Consider the following 20030-nt stretch of genomic DNA (forward strand, 5'->3'; position numbering starts at 1 on the left):
TAGTAGATGATCACTCCAAGTCCAGCCCCTGGCTGGTTTGGCTCAGTGGATTGAGCGTCGGCCTGCGAGCTAAGTGTCGCTGGTTCGATCTTCCAGTCAGGGCACATCAGAGAAGGAAAACTCTGACTCCAAAAAACCTCCGCTGCCTTGCGGCATACCTCTTCAGGGGAAAGGCTAAGGGAGTAAACCCCGACAGAAAATCCGGAGCCGGAGTCCCTAAGGCGGTTTGACGTTGTAGTCAACACCGGCAACTCCTGCGGCGCACCTGAAGCCAAGCTGTATTGACTCCGTCTTTCCCTTGGACCCTTCAGCTGCGAAGAGAGGGGGGGTCTGCTGCATGGGCAACAGCAGACCCTCCATATCACCCTGCCCAGGCTCTGTAGCTTCAGCTTCACTGGAGAGGACACCCCAGCGTCATCGCAAGATGTCGATTCAACACGGGAGGAGACAGATACCGTGTCACTCCCGAGTCGGACTGCACAGCCATTCTCGGCGGTGCAGATAGACTCTTAAGAAGCTACACCATCGTCTCTCGAGACGGACGGCTGCCGATACCGATACTCCAAGTCCGTGCCGCCCTCCTCACACAGAAGCCTGTGACTGGTACCCCGCGCCTTGCGATTATTAGTAGTGTTTTAACCTATGTGCCTATGACCTATTGCAGGTTATATGTTTTATATAGCAACCCAGAACACGTATGCCGTACCATTGAAAGAAGTTTCCAGAATCTGCATTCTGATATGTTGCACTTAGTTAAAAAAACGTTGGTTTGGCAACCCACTACGTTCATTTTGGGGTGAAACTGCCTTGTACAAAGTCCACGTGCAAATTAGTAGCCTATGTCGGGTGTCCGGATTCCTCAATGCCAGCCAAGCCAGACTCTACATTGAAGCTGCTCTTGTTCTGGCCTGAGACCCAACGCCAACCGGCCCGAGGGTCAACAGCTTCCACTGGGTTCCCCTCAACAATCCCTCCCTGCGTGTGATCCAGTTCTAACCGCCTGGAGCAGGGGAGGGAAAAAACCAAGTCTAGGACTCCGAAGAAATATACAAACTGGGAGAATAAGCATTGAAGCCACAACCCCAAAAGAGCTGAAAATGTATGACATCTTATCTGAAAGAAGCAAACAAACACTAAGAGTGTAGCACCTAATGCTGTCAACAATTCTTAAGGACTACCAAAAGCTTTTAAGCAAATAATGTTTATTTTTATATTGATACACTTAATATATACGTGAATTCAAGATACAAAATTCATTTACAAGAGTTCACACCTGATGAATGTAGTCACATTTCTAGAGAACATTAAGAATGTTCTCAATACACTGACAACAAAAATGTTGTATAATCTTGTTATTCAGTAAACATAAAAGTGACAATGTTTGACTTTCCATCTTCTAGTATTTAAGCGCCCTTAAGGTGGTAGGCAACATATAAAAGAAGAAAACTAGAAAGGGGCCTACTGAATCCACTCTGCAGAATCACAGTGTTTACTCTGAAATTCATTTAGTGAAAGTAGTTAGTGAAAGGTTTACTATTCTTTGACAAATCACATGTACAATAGGCAAGTGATGAACTCAAGAAAATAACATTTCAATAACCTCTCAATTTCTATAAACTATTAACCATAACAAAGCAGAAAAAGCTGCTGAAAAAGAATGTAAAAAACCATTGGTAAGAGTATGCATGGTTTAAGCAATTTTGAAACACAACAGACAAGACTTTTACAAGACCACATTGGAGTCAAATGATATTAACAACGTAGTTTTCCCTCTTAGTCGCTGGTAGTAAATAGCCCCTTCAAAATTTATTCTACTGAAAATACATACACAATGAATGAATTCAAATGGTTTGCTGTCTCACAGAGCTAAGTTGATGGATTCTGTTCTAAAGTATTAACCCACAATACCCAAAATTTAATACAAATGAGCAACAAGACTATGTACCAAGGATTACAGTGATTTGTGAGTAGCTAGATAGGCAACCAAATAGCTTCATTATTTGCACGACAGATTAGCAGCACTTGGATAAGAACTGTTACATGAAAATTATTGTGCTTCAATGTCTGGAGGAGAGCTAATATAACTCTATAATCCCTATATTGTTAACAATTCTATAACATTTCAGTTACAGACAAGCACAATTTTTAAAAAGTATTTCATACCACTAGAAAGTCAAGTAATTATATTCTCCAAATGTAATTTCTGCTATAATTGAAACAAGTGCATTTCTGCCTAATATCCATAATACAGACAATAAGTTCACCATTATTTTCAGGGAAAAATGATCAGACATAAGTTATTTTAACTCCTATTTGATTATCTTAACCTTTGTGATGATTTGAATAAAGAAAAACACTATTCAACTTTACAGTGCAAACTGCTCAGAGAAAAGAATGTGGCCTGAAATGACAATAATCTTTAGAGCAAAGTAAGAGATGATTTATAACTGCTTCATCAGATGCAATGACTAATGAAACCCCTATTTGTACTGGTGCTACACACTGAAGATAACCTATTTGGATAAATTCCTTCACTTGTAAGCTCTACTATGAAAATATTAGGACATATCATACCTGCCTTTCCTAATATCTAAGACCTTCCTACCTTAACTAGAAGAAACCTCTGAAACATAAAGACTCTGGTTATTGAACAGCAGCTTTATTAAAAACAAAAACATTTGGAGAACTAGCCATATGGTCTATGTGACAAAGGGAATGTATCTAGATAACTATAAAAAGCCATGAAAACCAAGTCCTGAAACATTTTACTGAACCATTAAAAGTTATTTTTAATAAAAGACAAAGAAACAAGAGTTTTAAAAAGAAAAACTTATTTTTCAAGAAATAGTAATAATTCTTATTGCCCCAAAACATTTAATGCAACTATTCTTGCAGATTTTAATATATCACAACACATTTTTATAAGTTAGAAAAAAGTAGTAACATGCAAATAAGGGTAGGAATAAGATTTTTAAAAATACTGTGGTTATTTATGGTTTGGAAATATTTACTTTAGGATAATCATATATGATCATTTCACATTTTGCAATGGTTGATCATACTGATTTGATGTTTGAGAAAACTTATGGGTCAAATGATAATGTTTACTAGTCTTAGTTTTTAATCATGGACAAATGGACATCTGAAACAGCTTCAAAAGAGAAAACATTAGTGATGTAACATAACATTTTATTTTAATTTATTTTTAAATAGACCTGTAAACATTTAAAGATTTTATTTACTTATTTTTATAGGGGAAGGGAGGGAGAAAAAGAGGGAGGAAAAACATTAATGTGCGATTGGTTGCCTCACCCCCAACCGGGGACCTGGCCCACAACCCAGGCATGTGCCCTGACGGGGAACTGAACCAGCGAACTTTCAGTTCACAGGCTGGCGCTCAATCCACTGAGCCACACCAGCCAGGACTAACATAAAATTTTAACTATTGTTTACTGCAGACCTATAGGAAGGCTAACTATAATTCCCTACCTCATTCTGAAAGTGATAAAATAACTCAGTCTATTAACTTTCATTCCATAAGCCTATCAGAAAGTAATCAGAACCCTGAAATTACCAATGTCTCAATAAACACAACTCTACACCTAAAAAGATGATTGTCTTAGGATATACTGGAATTGTCCTCCAAAATAGGAAAATACTCCCAATTTATAGCCTGTTCTGTGACCAAATTCTGGCTTTATGATTAAGTGAATGTGGAGTACAAAATTAATATACTTCAAACTATTTAAAAACTCTGACCTACTGTTCAAATATGTCTTTAAAAGTTACATAAAATTAGCTTGATAACTAATTTTAAAAATAACTTTAAAAAACAAATTAACAAAAATATTTAAAAATTAAAAAAATCATGCTTCAGTTAGGGATTAAGTAACAGTGTTATGCAGAAATGAAATTCTCAAAAGTCAATATTACACCAAATAAGTGAAAATACCAATTTTAGCTTAACAGAATATTTCATATCTACAGATGAAAATATCTCTATGGCACCAACAGATTAGTTATATTAATACATTTCTATTCACAGAGGGGCCTGTCCCCTATACATCATCCTTCTGACACCCTTCTCTTCAACAGGTGATTGATTCCACTAACATATCAATTACTTTTCCTTAAACAGAAGGCATGCTTAAGAAGTCTGTGTCCAAAAAACAAAAAAACTCAGTGAAGCTAGGACATAGTGTAATATTATGTTTTGAAATTCTAGACTGAGGAAGATGGACTGCCATTAAAAAATTTTTTTTTAAGTAAAGTGGTCATAGTGTCCAGGAAAGAATGGAAGGGCTAGCACTATTAGGCTTAGGGTATCAATGTCTAAGAGTATAGGCAATAGGGGGAAAGTGCCTGCTTTTCTGAGCCATTCTTATCTAACTGTAAAGTAAGCGGCTCCACAACTGTTAGTCTTATTCACAATGTCATTCTCTGCTGCACTGATGGTTGCTACTCTCCTCAAACCAACGTCCACACTGAGCCCAAGTCAGTTCCATGAATTTTAAATATTGGGTTGACCAAGAAGTCCATTTAGTTTTTTTCATAAAAGACACATTTTTCATTTTCACCAATAACTTCATTGATTTGGGTATTTTGAGTATGTCGGCTCTCTCCCACGTGGTCTAACGCTAATTGTTCTCAGTTAAGGTCTTGATTTGGTGTCCAGCTGTGGAGCATCGTCCTGCGAGAAATCTCTAGCACGAAACTTTGCAAACCACTTTTGACATGTTTTTGACACATTCGATCAGTCGCAGCACCTTCTCCCTACATTGCACAAATCTTTCTTTTTGAATTTCAGTTGCATTTTTACCTTTCTTGAAATAAAAAACATAATATGCCAAAAATGTTGCATATTTTCTTCCATCTTCAATATTAAAATGGCTATACAAAAAAATTCACCAATTTTGATGTTTCTTATTTTAATTAATTAATTAATTTATTTATTTATTTATTTTTAGAGAGAGGGGAAAGGAGAAAGAGAGGGAGAGAAACATCACTGTGTGGTTGCCTCTCACTTGCGCCCCCAACTGGGGACCTGACCTGCAACCTAGTCATGTGCCCTGACTGGGAATTGAACCAGCGATACTTGGCTCGCAGGCCGATGCTCAATCCACTGAGTCACACCAGCCAGGTGATTTTTTTTTTTTAATGCATGCTGATATGACAGCAGTCACAATACAATCTGACAAAATTGTTTCGAATGAAGTTGAAGAAAGCTAAGTGCTACTAGAGCCATCTTACAGAAAACAAACAAACTTTTTGGCCAACCCAATAGCATAACACCTGCTCTGCTATTCCCCAATTGCAATAAATGATTTGGTGAACATCAAACACTATGATTTTTCAAAATGCCACATTACCAAATTTTAATATTTATAACTTTATTTTAAATTTAAGACTATAATTGAGAAGTATTATGAATAGTCGACTGTTTTATTAAAAATACAATGAAAAGGCAAATTAACATTTTAGGGGTGGTAAAATTGACTCCTGACTCTTAACTTCTCTGAGATAATTTAACGTTGGGTCAGACAGAATTAACCTTTTGAAGAATTCCGGGGTAAACAGTTGCTTTGCAGTTATGTTTTATCATGCAAAAATAACCTCTAGTTAATTTCAGTGGTGATTGTATTCAAGTGTATATTAAACATCTTTTACACACTTCCATGCAAATAAACATGCCCAGTGAAGACAACAGTAATTGAACATTGATACTGTGTGATATCTCATAGGTTTACAAATTGGCACTGTACATAGTTACTATCCTCTCATCTCCCCCACCTGTCATCTTTGGTAGAGGTTTGAAGGCCCAGATTTTAGAGCACCCCATGCACCTAATATTAAGAATCCTACTTCATGTATGAATATATCATCAATTTGCAGAACAGAAGTGATCTCATAGAGACAAAGAAATACAACTGGAGGCTTTTTATTCACTGGAAGCATTTTCTCAGATGAACATACTCATCTTTGATATGCAACCCCAAGAAGAAAAATCTACAGTCAAAAATGCCAAGACAGGACTAATGTGATCACAGCTGCTGTAAATATACAGATGAACAAACTCCTGTTCTCGATAATTTCACCCAACCTAAGGGAAGCCTTCCCCTAACCAATACCCCTTTTTCTGCCTCACAGAGTCAGAGATAAAATGAGACACATTGGTGAAAAAAATTGTTCCAAAATTAAAATTCAGTATCAAGTATTAAAATGGCAACTAGAAACATATTCCCTATTTAAAGGACATTTTCCTATCTATTTTGAAATGTAATCAAAGTAAATTTTTCCACAGCCCCTTGATTCTCAGTATAAATACTTTACTACTCAGTAATAACAATCAACTAGGAATCAAGGAAAGAAAGGACTAACATAGCTTAAGAACCTGCCGGCGTCTCAGTCTCACATACTCAGGTTTTCAGGGTTATGTCACTAATTTCCCATCAGCTTAAATGAAAACTGGCAGACTCGTTTAAAGCTAAGAATAGCCAGCTTTCTGTTAAGATCTTCGTACCCTAAATCAACTCCAAATGTACCCATTTTACCCACACAAAAGCCCCTCAAAATAGAGGCTCGTGAATGAGATGCAGCCACAACCTAACTACAGCAGCATGAGCAATGCCACTATGATGTCCTCACAGAACGTAAATCAATTCAGCCCACAATGGGGATGGGTATATAATATACACATACTATATCATTGCATACCAATATATTTACAAATATGTACATATACACAAAAAGTATACACAGAGATTGCATTTAGCATCATAAAAATATACACATGCCATTACAAATAAGAATTTCAAATAAATAACATCAACAAAAGAGCCCTCAACGTAAATACTCTTTACCCTCTCCAAACAAACACACAGGAACACATATACACCCAAAATATTACCAGGAGATTCATATCATTCGTATTAAAAATCAAATCTTTTTACTCACTTAGGGCGGGGATGTGGTTCTGAATCACTGGCAGTAGCCAAGTTTGCAGACCTTGGTACCTTACTCTATTTCCAGTCAAGAATGTTCTCTGTATATCGGGCTGATTACGAGTCTCCGTGGATAACTAAGTACAAGATTTTTCAACTGAGTCCAAACCCCTTCTAAGAGATAGAAAATTACTAAGTCACACAGGTCAGAGATTAAACTTGAAGAAGAATGCTACAAAAAGCTCCATAACTGATACATAAAAAAGCAGATTTGTTGATTTTCCCTTTACCTCAAGGAAACTCAGTTCAATCACCACCTAATCCGTTTCAGGGAATTCTATTACAAAAACAAAATAGAGGGCGGAAGCCGTAAGTGAGGAAAAATAAAACCGAGATCCTAGATCAGAAAAAGTTCAGTCGTGACTAGATTGCACTTTGCTTTTATAATCTCAAAACATTTCAACTTGGTAAAAATATAAAGGGTTGAAGAAATCCCATGTGCTTTGAGAGGTTTTGAGAGCACCACTTCCTATGAGGAACACACACACACAGACACACACACACACTACATCCTGGCTAAAATCAAAGACAAAATGTCTAACTTGTGGATTTTTATAATTAATAAATAAAAATTTGCTAGGGCAGACTGATTTACTGGTTTTAATATCTGATATTAAAAAATACCATAACCTTTGTGCCAAAATATAAATCTCTAATTATTTCTTTCTTGTTCATTATAGAAAACAACCTGAGCTACTGGAAAGACTGGGCTGAGATTAGGAGATTTGAGTTCTAACTCTATCACTGTGAATAAATGAGTAGATTTTTTGGGGGGGGGGCGGTCTTATATTTCTCTTTTGTAAAATAGGGAAGATAGGTGCTTTACCAGCTTCAGAAATATACAAGTAAAGAAAGAGAAAATAATTCCATTGTGCTTAATTTTGTTTTGTGTATAACTGGCTTCTTGTAGTCTCATACTCCCTATTTCCTTTACAATGATTTTAAGAATGAGAGTCTGTATCAGAATCTCCAGGGGGAGTTTGTGCAATTTGAAAACAAAGAAGTGCCCTTTCCTATTGCTTTGTTTGGTTTTCAGTTCCAATATTTCAATTTCTATGAATTCTAAAAATAAATAAAGGGCTTAATACTTGTATATTTATAAAGCGGAGCAGTATGCATTGAAAAAAAGCGATATTCTTCGCCATCACCATCTTCAGCCCATTGAGTGATTGTCCTTTTATATTTCTCCTTCCTTGATTAAAGTAATGCCTTAAAAGTGTAGAAGCTGGGTGGTGGGCACGAATGGGTTCAGTAAACTCTGTTTATGTTTAAAACTTTTACAATAAAAGGTACCAAACCAGAGAGAGGAAAGAGAAAGAAATACGAAGCACTTGCACAAATGTAATCTTCTCAATAAGGCCTACCCTGATCACTCATCTCAACATTGCTCTTTGCCCCGAAACAAACAAAAATTTCCCCTACTGTGATCTAACTTTTCTTCATACTACTTATAACTTTCTAACATAAAATTACTTAATTATTGTATTTATTGCCTGACTCCTCCTACTAGAATGGAAGCTTCGGGAAGACAATTTTTGGGTCTGCTTGTTTGCTTCCCCAAAGCCTAGAACAAAATCTGGAGTGTGGTTGTTGTTCAACACACAGTTTTTCTTTTTGAGGGCATGAATGAAACGATTGTTTGGAATTTCCTAGGAGTTTTCCTCTCAAGATCACTTTGGTTCACTTAAAAATTTTACCTACCGGTAAGGAATCACACTATCAGCTTAAGAAGCAATGCCATCATCTAAACTCTTGTTACAGTTTATAAGACCCCTCGTTCTTAGACAAACACATTTCTAATCACAGAAGCTCTAATATTTCAGGAGAGTCTCTCTCTGAACTAGTTTCTACAACACCTAAGTGCGACTCAGATATTTTCTTGAATGAAAACTAGTTAAATATCTAGAAAAGAAAATATTGTGTATGCTAAAATCAGGGAAACTAGTTTTCCATGTGACAGGGGTGGAGAAATCAGTATCTTTTGGAACCAAGAGTTCAAATTATAGAACCATTGACTTGGACAGGACCTTGGGCCAATGCCTTCATTTTACAGATGAGAATGCCAGAAGCAGAGACATGAAGACACCTGCGAAGGACAAAGCGAGTTACCAGGAATGCCAGGATTAGAACCCAGGCCTCCTAGTTCTCAGACCAGTGTTCTTTATGCTATACAGGTGAGGGAGGATAAAGCTCAGGATGTAAAATATCATTTTAAGCATCAGGGAACAGGAAAACATGTTTTTAGGTATGTTACTGGCACAGAACTTTGGGAGAACTGAAACAAGCAGTCAGACCACTAAGGCCTATTGCTGGAGTCTACGTGAACGTGGAGGTCACAAGAAAGCTCTGACGTTAATGAAGGGACTGAGAAAAGGGAAAGCAGTCTTCATCTGATCATGGAAAACAACCCACTAGCAAAGAAAATCTCTATCCAGAATAACTTTTCCAGAGCTTTCTGAAATAATGTTGAAAAGAAAAAAACATAATTTAAAAATTAATAAAACACCACAAAGTCCCTCAAAACCAAGAGCAATAACCTCAAGACTTTAGGTGAAAAATCAGCCAATTGAAACAGGTATACGAATAACTTAGACCCAACTAATTCTGTATGACAGAAATGTAAACCAAGTTAAAAATATCACAGTAACATTTCCCTAGGGACACAGGAAAGAGGCAGCAAAAGCTATCATCATTTCCCCTGGGACTGCCAGAGGTAGACTGTGAGCCCGTACCGAAGGGCTTTTGATTCTTAACTTTCTGAATTTGAATTCTGTGGAGTTGAGAGAGGGGGAAAAACATCATAGCTAGTGCCTGTGAAATTATGAAGTGGATGACAGGGAAGAAAAACACAAAAATCTTTATATTATATACTGAGTCCTATTTAAAATAATAAAAAGCTTGTGCATGAATATAACATATTAAATAAAAGTTTTTAAAAATCTCATTGCCAAATTGTCAATGCAAAAGCAACTTCCATTTTAGGTTAAATAACAATTCAGTTGCCCTCAGCTAAAATTAATAACACCTCTGACTCTGAAGTCTCATAACTTTGAACTATGCAAAAAGATTACAAAATCAGTGCTGGACTTCAATCTAGACACACTCTAAATCTGATCTTATGAATGATGAATTTAAATAGAATTCCTACCAGAAATACTGTATTATGAAACCAACAATCTGATTTTCAAGTGAAATATTTAAAAGTTGTTCTTTTTCATTTTGAACACTCAAAAACTACGAAGGGAATAAAATATGCAAACGTATCTCATAACAACACAGGGCTCACACATTCCAAAGGATAGTCATCCTTCTCAAGGCCCCAATGAAAGATTTGGCCTTCAGATGCAAATCAATCTTAGATAGTTTCTGAAATTCTGACAGTATTTAAACAAGTTAAAAGATTTCAAGAACTATCTTGATTATATTCAGAGATAAACACATTTTCTACCTACTAACTTGGAATGAAAAGAAATTGTATGGCAGGACTCTGTTCTTGATTTTTAATAGTCCGTGCTGGCTAGCTTCATCTCTGTAGACAATTATATATTTTCCAAATCCACACATGTAGGGTCCAAGTTTAAGAGTTGGATTTTCTTCATTATACAAAAATAAATAATTTACTCTTCGCAGGGTGAGAGCAGTGACTATTTGAGTATAGGATTAGATGCTGGAGGCAATTTTCCATACCTCAAAACCAAAAAATAAAAATAAAAATCCCAAGATTACTTGAGTTTTTAAAAAGACCCAAGGTTGTAAAACAATTACCCTAAAAGTATGAACAATTTTTTTCAGTTTGTTTTTAAAATGGTGGTCCTAAATTAAAAAATAAAAACTAAGTAACACCACTATATGTCTGTCATCACATTAGAAAACTGCACCATTTAAAATCTGTGGCAAATGAAAAAACTATTTCAACAAGAGGATTTTTGTTTTAATAGTCATCTATGGTATTTTCAAAGAACACGTTTCGAACATCCAGAATGGATGCCAATTCCAAAATGTGCTTCTGGAGATGAGGGTTTTCCACTGTTTCATCCCTTGGCAGTTGTGGATATGATTCAGGATAATTTCGTGTTTCCTAACAGGCAAAGAAGAGAAAAGTCAAGTTTTATAGTTTGATGAAAGAAAATTAAAAACATTAATATTACTGTTAACATTAACTATCAAGGAATAACATATTGATAATATGTATTTTTCTCTTCTATATTGGTATGATTCTTATTGGTAATGTAAAATTGCTGGCATTTGACCACTTTGACCTTAAAAAATGACATTTTGTAGGGTTCAACCTCATCTATTAATTTAGTGAGTTAATTCACAAATGTTTACTGGGGCCGATCATTTCTGGGCACAATGCTATATTGTAAAAACCATGTAATTTCTACTTATTAGGGGAGAAATCCTAGCATATTTTAACAACTATTTGTGAAATGAATGAATAAGTAAATTTGTAGTGGGAATTAAAGTGAGAGAAAAAAGATGAGAAGCATGGGCCTTTGAAATTAATTATAGGATAGGGGTGCATCAAAATGACTAAGATTTCCGGAATGGGTGACTTGAGAGAAGAGTTGGGAACCACTGAGAAGAAGAGAAGGAGGAGCTAATTTGGGGAGAGGGTAAAGCTTCAGGTTTTAGGTATATTTTATTTGTGGTAATAAGGTAATGCAATTACAGCTGCTCCTCAACCAGAATTTGAAAATTCAGGGCTGTATCTCAGAAGACGAGTTTGAACAGTATATGTAAACACTGATATAATCTCCATGGCGAGAAATACTAAAGCCATAAAAATAGATGAGGCTTCTCAGAATATTAGCAAAAAGTAAAAGAAAGAGTTCCTCAAAAGGGAGATGAAAGTTCAGAAAAAGGAAAAAAAAATACAGAAAAGGAATAATAAAAAAGAAAAAAATCTATAATTACATGAAAGCAAAAGAAGACAATTTCAAGAACTAGGTAACTGTCATTTGGAAATTCTTCATTTGGTAATTTCCATAGACCATAATTTTGCCACACATTTAAAATTTCCAGAAGTAAGTTACTACTTTTCTATGCATCTCACATGACAGCTCATACAAATGTCATTTCTCTCTCTTATTCCTGTAGGCCTCAATCATTACATATTACAACAACCAAATTTGTTTTACTACACCAAATACTATGAGTGACAAAAATGAAATGTTCAAAAACCCTAAAATACAGAAAAAAAAACCCCAAAACCCAAGAACTACTGGGGGACTACTGTAAGCTGAACAATTCTCTCAGCTCACACATGGCTGGGAAATGTCTGAGTTCTGACCGGACATCCCCCAGAGTGGAGAATATTTGTTGGAACAAGGACATACAAAAGAGACCCCAAAAGAATTACATTTCATAGTATCAGGCTGAAATAAGTTTCCAATTATATGCTAACACTGCTCTAAATCCACTCCTAATAAGCTTAAAAACAAGCTGTGGAAAGGTCAAACAGATTTGCAAGTAGCTTCACTCCTGCCAGAACAAAGTCTAACACTCTTTAAAGAAAAACAACAGAATCTAGAATTCAACATCATAAAATTCACAATACCCATAGTTTAAGAAAATTACTAGTTGTACAAATTAAGAATATGAGATCCATGAGTAGTACAAAAAAAGAGTAAGAACAAATCTATAATTGTTAACAGATAAGGACTTTACCTGTTACATATACATTCAAGAGCACAATGAAAACGTAAATATGAGAGAAATAAAAAATATTAAAAAAAACAAATAGAACTTTTAGTGATGAGAAAAATGTAATCCCTGAAATGAAAAACTAACTGGACAGAATTAACAACATATTGGACACTGCAGACAGAAACATCAGCCAACATGATGACACAGGAATAGAAACTGAAGCACAAAGAGAAAAAGATTAAAAAAAAACGCAGAGCACATCAGTAACCTGTAGCACCATATTGTGTAGCATTTATGTACAATAATTGATTACCCAGATAGAAGAGAAAGGGGAGAGAAAAGAAAAAAATACAGTGGTGGGCAATAGTAGGTTTATAGTTGTGAGTATGCGTAACAGAGTTTATTTTTGTTATTTATTTATTTATTATTGCATTATTTATTTGTATCATGTAAAACCTACTTTTGCCCACCTCTGTACTTGAAGAAATAATGGCTAAAAATATTCCAAGGTAGTTAAAAACTGTAACCCACAGATCCAAGATGCTCAGTGAACCCCAAGCAGGTAAAAAACAACAGAGAAAACCATATCAAGGTACACCATAATCGAATGATCCAAAAGCAATATAATTAAATACCATAATCACTCATCAAACAGATGCAAAAATCCATAATGAAATATTAGCAAACTGAATCCAGCGATGCAAAAGAATAATACATGACCACAAAATACGTTTAATTCACATGCACAAGGTTGACTTATTATTAGAAAATCAACCAGGGACTTCCGGCCAAGATGGAGGTGTAGGTAGACACACTGCATCTCCCTCCACAACTATGAAGGAATACAACGATCTCAAAAACAGAGACAACCAGAAGTTCTAGAAAATCGAGCTGCATGGAAGTCCAACAAGCAAAGATATAAAGAAGAAATACTCATCCAGACAGGCAGGAGGGGTGGAGCTGGGGCGGAGAGGACGCAGTGTGGCAGTGGTGGCAGCATCGGCAGCGGCAGGCCAGCAGAAAGCGCAGTCACATGTTTTGAAAAGTAGGGAGGGACACCTGGGGAGCATTCCCAGCACCAGACCACATGATTTCAGCGCGGGGGAAAATAAAGCCTCATTGCTTCTAACTGTGAAAACCAATGGGGGTTGGGACGGAGGCAGAAACTGCCAGTCTCTCAGCAGAGTCCATTTGTTTAAAGGGCCCCCACAGTCCTAGAATGTCTGCAGACCCACCCACTCTGGAAACGACAGTCAGGGCAACAGCTAGAGAGGTGCCAGTCCCATACAGAAGTGGGAGAAGTGCCTGGAAAAGGGGCGAGTGCTGAGCAAGTGGCATTGTCTCTCTCAGACCCCTCCCACACATACAGCGCCACAATGTGGTGAAATGGGTAGCCCTGTACTGATGAATACCTAAGGCTCCACCCCTTACAACGTAACAGGAGCGAGAGTTCTACCTAAGACATAGAGGCAAACAAACACAGGAGCCTCTCAAGATAAGACAGAGAGGTATGGCCCAAAATAGAGAATGGATCAAGGTTCCAGTGGGAGAACTAAGCGACAAGGAGATAGCCAACCTAACAAACGAGGAGTTAGCCAACCTAACAAATACAGAGTTGAAAACACTGGTGATAAAGATGCTCACAGGCTTGACAGATATGCTAAAGTACGGCAGACACATGAGAGAAGAAGTGAAGGCTACGCTAAATGAAATGAAGGAAAATCCACACAAAAACAATGGTGAAGAGAAGGTAACTGGGGTTCAAATCAATGATTTGGAACATAAGGAAGAAAAAAACAGTCAAGCAGTACAGAATAAGGGAACAAGAATTGAAAAAAAATGAGGAGAGGCTTAGGAACCTCTGGGACAACTTTAAATATACCAACATCCAAATCATAGGAGTGCCAGAAGGAGAAGAGGAAGAGCAAGAAATTGAAAGCTTATGTGAAAAAATGATGAAGGAAAACTTCCCAAATTTGGCGAAGGAAATAGACAGACATGTCCAAGAAGCACAGAGAGTCCCAAACAAGCTAGACCCAAGGAGGACCACACCAAGACACATCATAACTAAAATGCCAAAAGTTCAAGATAAAGACAGAATCTTAAAAGCAGCAAAAGAAAAGCAGAGAGTTACCTACAAAGGGATGCCTATAAGACTATCAGCTGATTTCTCAAAAGGAACTTTGCAGGCAAGAAGGGGCTGGCAAGGAATATTCAATGTGATGAAAACCATGAACCTACAACCAAGATTACTCTATCCAGCAAAGCTATCATTTAGAATGGAAGGGCAAATAAAGTGCTTCCCAGACAAGGTAAAGCTAAAGGAGCTCATCATCACCAAGTCATTATTATATGAAGTGTCAAAGGGACTTACTTAAGAAAAAGAAGATCAAAATTATGAACATTAAAATGACAAACTCACAACTATCAACAACTGAATCTAAAAAATAAAGACAAACCCAGCTAAACAAACCAGAATAGGAACAGAACCATAGGTATTGGGATCATTTGGAGGGTTATCAGCTGGAAGGGGGAAGCGGGAAAAATGGGGAAATGGTGCAGGGATTAAGAAACATAATCGGTTGGTACAAAATAGACAGGGGGATGTTAAGAATAATATAGGAAAGGGTGAAGCTAAAGAATTTATATGCACAACCCATGGACATCAACTAAGGGGGGTGGGATTGCGCGAGGGAAGGGGGGCACTGGGCAAAGGGGAGCAAAGGGAAAGAAATTGGGACTGTTGTAACAACATAATAAAATATACTTAAAAAAAGAAAATCAATCAATTCTATTCACCATGTTACAATTAATATATATATCAGGTTAATTAATGCACAAAAAAGTATTTTACAGTCTTCTATACCCACTCCTGATAAAAACTCTCAACATATTAGGAATAGAAGGGATCTGGAAAAGGGCATATGAGAAACCAACAATTAACATTACAATTTACGGTAAAAGACTAAATGCATCAAAAAATGAGATGAACTGATGAATGGAAGGAGGGATGGACAAATGGAAAGATATGTCAGAAAGCAAATATACCAAAACATTAACTTCAGAATCTAGCCAGTGTGTATATGGGTGTTCACTGTACAATTCTGTAACATTTAAAAATTATATTAATAAAATGGAAAAAAATCACACATTTTAGAAGTTGTAAAAGCCTTTTTAAAACATTCAGGGGTATTTGAAAAAGAACCAAATGTTACTTATAGAAGTGAAAAATATAATGGCTGAAATTTAAAACACCTCAACCAACAGTGTTATGTAGTTACCTGAATACTCAGAACAAAAGCAAACTATTTAGTACAAAACAGACAAAAGACTTGAACACACTCTAGACAAAGAAGGACAACGAATAACACATGAGAAGTCGCTAAACCTCAACAGTAATCCCAGAAATGCATATTATTAAAACCACAATAGGCTACTACTTTATACCCACCTGATTTACATGGATTATAAAGTATGACTTCAACAAATGTTGGCAAGGATTAGAGCAACAGCAACTCTTACACACTGCTAGTAACTGTGTAAACTGATACAACCACTTGGCAAAATGTTTGGCAGTCCCTAGTAAACTTGAATATGCCTAAATTATCTGACCTTGCATTTTCACTATCAGGTACATTCCCCAGAAAAAGTCTTACATACGTGTACTAGGAAATGGATAGAAGATTTCACAGTGACATTGTTCATTATAATAAAAAACTGGAAACAACCCTATACTACACGTACTGGGCTGCAGGGGCCCCGTGCGCTACCGCTTCTCAGAGCAATAGAATCGTATTTGCTACTTTGTACTTACAAAGGTTCTCCTGCAGTGCAGACTTATGATATATGCAAATACGCAGGGATGTAAGTTAGTTTGTGGATATGTACTTGTTTCATTTACGGTTTTAAAAATAGTTTTCTGTGCGTATAAATAAATATTCAGGTAAGTTGAAATTATATTAAGATAAAATTAATTGCTGTTGTTACATCAGTGCCTGGATTTTCGTAGTTTATGAATAACTTTTGAATTTTAATTAATCATTAATTTATTGCACTATAACAAAAAATCTCTTCTCTAGTATTCTAATTCAGACTATTAAATTTTATATTTTTCTTTTCATTGGTAGCTAGAAAGATGAAATGACATCAAAACTTTGTGATTATTATTATGCTATTATTAATTATATTATACATATATTATAATCAAATTTTATTGGAAATAAAACATTAATAGTACATATTTTTTATTTATTTAAAAATATGGTTAACATGTATTTTTATTTTCCCTGTCTCTCTCTCTCTCTTTTTTTAAATTTATTTATTGATTTTGAAAGAGAGAGAGAGAGAGAGAGAGAGAGAGATCAATTTATTGTTCCACTTATTATGCATTCATTGGATGATTCTTGTATGTGCCCTGTCCAGGGATTGAACCCACAACCTTAGCATATGGGGATGATGCTCTAACCAACTGAGCTATCTGGCCAGGGCTTCTCTCTTTTTCTTAAAGGGCCCAGTATTTTCTTCTTGCGCCCGGGGCCTCAACCCACCTTAATCTGCCTCTGAATAGAGAGTGAAACAAAACAAGATGTAAAATACATAAAATATGGATCCATCAATATGTTGTGTAGCAATATAAATACATGTGGCAAAACTTTAAAGAACAGTGAAGGATAATCACGAAAATCAGGATTTTAGTTGTAACTGAGAGAGAGACGGGATTAGGGAGGCCTCAAAGGCAAGGAAAATGCTCTACTTCTTAAATTGAGTGGTAGGTATCTGATGTGCCTTACTTTGTCCATCTTTAGTGCTTTACATATTATTTTGTGAATTTGATTTTGGATCTACTCAAACTATTTAATACAGGTAAACATCATGTATGTTTCTTAAATACCTCACATGGTAAAATTGGTCACTGAAATATTCTTTGCCTACCCGAAAAATCTTGTGCATCCTCATGGTGGCTGAACAGAAGACAAATCTTGTGAGAAGCAAGCGCAGAAACTCATCTCCGAAAAACTGGAGGAATGCCTGATCTGCAAAGAGGAGAAAGGTGACAGTCAAATGAGACTTAAAGGGAAGACACATTCCCAAAGGGAAGCAAAGTTCAGGAAAGCCTTCTCAAATGCCCTGCCTTCAACAAACACCTTTAAAAATTCAAACAACTTAAAAATTTTTTAATCATTATACTATCTTTTAAGTGTGCCGTTAGATGAGTAGGGTACCTATTGAACGTGAATGCGTCAGTAGCTGGGCAATATCACGGTTGATTTTTCGAAGATATTCTTGACATTTTTCCCACAGGCCTCTACGCATGCTTGACAATCCAGAGACAAATAGGAAGGCCATTAGAGGATTGTTCAAAAAGAGAGTGAAGAGGCTACCTCGTTGAGATTGATCTGTAATAACAAACATGTTTTATATATATACACATAGAAAACACTTTTGCAAAAGATAAGGATGCATTTGAGGAACATTTTAATATACTGATAACGTATAAAATTAAAGCTATATCATTAAGTCATAATTCAACAAAGTAGATTCTGCAAGGAATGACAAAAACATATTCCAGGTACATTGATGTCTGCTGAACAAACTTTAGAGCCTAGTAAACTAAAGAGAAACAGAACATGAACATATTCCTTTGCTTTTTTCCCTCCAACAAACAGGTTTTATCCGAATATGGCAAGGTCTGGCTTGCAGGCAGTTCGTGACAGCATTCTCTGATGAGCACTAGGATTGCCAGTCTTATTCACTCTCCTGTTAGTTGCTCTTTCTCCACTGATCCCCTCAATATCAACCCTTCCTTCCTTTGGCCTGATCCATTGCTGATCTCACCTGCTCATGTAATCTGGGTTATCATTTATACGCCTGCTGATTCCCAGTTCTCTATCTGCAGCCTAGATTGAGCTCCGTATGTCTAGAACTGTGCTGTCTTGCAGTACCTACTGGACACTTAAAAAGAACTTAAAGTGTGACCGGTCCAAACTGAGACACACTATGACGTGGAAAATATACCTGGGATTTTAAAGCAGCAGTATGAAAAGACACATGTTTAACATTAATTTCACCAGTGACTTTCTACTTTTTAAAAAATGTGGCTACTATGCGGGAGAGGGGGTGGGTTGGGTGGGGGAGAGAAATTAGGGGAAAAGGGAACAACTGTAATTGAAAAACCAAAAAAAAAAAAAAAAATGTGGCTACTAGAAAACTTAAAATTACAGATGTGACTCCCATTGTAATTCTATTGGACAGAGTTGCTCTAGACTACTAAATTCAACCTCTCAAAGGTAACTTTAAACTTAACATGTCAAAAATGGACAACAATTTTCCCCCCTTTTGATCTCTTATAAATCTACTTGTTATGCAGTATCGTTATTTCTACCAGCACCTCAGCCAGAACCTGAAGTCCATTCCCGGCTCCTTCCTCTCCCTTATTTCCTCACCACCACCAAGTCCATCACCAAGTCCTGTTGGTTCTTTGGGCTAGCACCTTTTGTCGCCAGCTAACCAGCCACTATCCTAGCCTGGCCACCACGATCTCTTTATCTCCGTCAATGCTCTTGTCCACTTCATCTTACAGCAGGTTAACTGAAGGCTCTTTCCTGTTACTGCTGCTTAAAAGCTTCTAATGGCGCCCCACTGTCCTCCACTTAAATCATGAAAGGTTTCTCATAATTCAGTCCCACAATTCCAGACTCTGCCCTTTAACTAGCAGGAGCTACTCTACTTTCTCTAAATGCTCCATACTTCTCCATATCCTTCAACTGCACTTTAGACGTCATTTCATGCACTTTCTTCACTCTCAAGAGCTGCTCCGACTTCCTCAAGTGTTGCACACGCTTCCTCCTGAGTCACGGTCACTGTCTGTTAGGTTGTCCCTTGCCTCGGCTAGACAGCTGGCTCTGTGAGAAACAGGACTGTGCTTGTCTGGTCCCTGTTGCCTCCAATGCCTAGCACTGTACCCGACAAATAAATGGGGAGTAAATATTTGGTGAACAAATGAATAACTCTTAGGTAAAGAGAAAACTGTAGACTTTAGATACCAGAGACTCGGGAACCTAATTCCAAAGACTTAGATATCTGCTGGTTTGTGCCCAGACGGGGCATATTTAGGGATTAGAGGGCTAAGCTTTATAGCACAAAAGATAGGATACTGGACTAAAAAATATCAAGGATGTACATTACAACTAAGCGTATTTATAATAATGATAGTTGGCACATACTGAATACATGTACTCAGACTTATGAGGGTGGTACTATTATTATCTCCATTTGACAGGAAATAAAACTGAGGCACAGAATGGCTAAGGAACCATCCAAGGTCACACAGTTAGTAAGTGGCTGAGTTAGGATTCAAGTTCAATCAATCCGCCTCCAAAG

The 20030-nt window shown here is 36.7% G+C and overlaps 1 protein-coding gene across 1 annotated transcript in view; it reads right to left on the reverse strand.

Annotated features, from left to right (window-relative positions):
- Positions 1-10910: 10910 nt before the first annotated feature.
- The window catches only part of SCAI (suppressor of cancer cell invasion), a 95912-nt gene continuing 86792 nt past the window's right edge, over positions 10911-20030 (reverse strand). Inside the window, exons 18-20 of the mRNA XM_090275274.1 lie at positions 17873-18046; positions 17583-17683; positions 10911-11079 (exon numbers count right to left, since the gene is read on the reverse strand). Of these exons, the coding sequence (XP_090131400.1) occupies positions 10933-11079; positions 17583-17683; positions 17873-18046 (422 nt within the window). The 3' untranslated portion in view covers positions 10911-10932. The remainder of the gene's footprint in view (positions 11080-17582; positions 17684-17872; positions 18047-20030) is intronic.

Source organism: Furipterus horrens, unplaced genomic scaffold (assembly GCF_987537825.1).
Source record: "Furipterus horrens unplaced genomic scaffold, mFurHor1.1.pri manual_scaffold_4, whole genome shotgun sequence".
NCBI lineage: Eukaryota > Metazoa > Chordata > Mammalia > Chiroptera > Furipteridae > Furipterus > Furipterus horrens.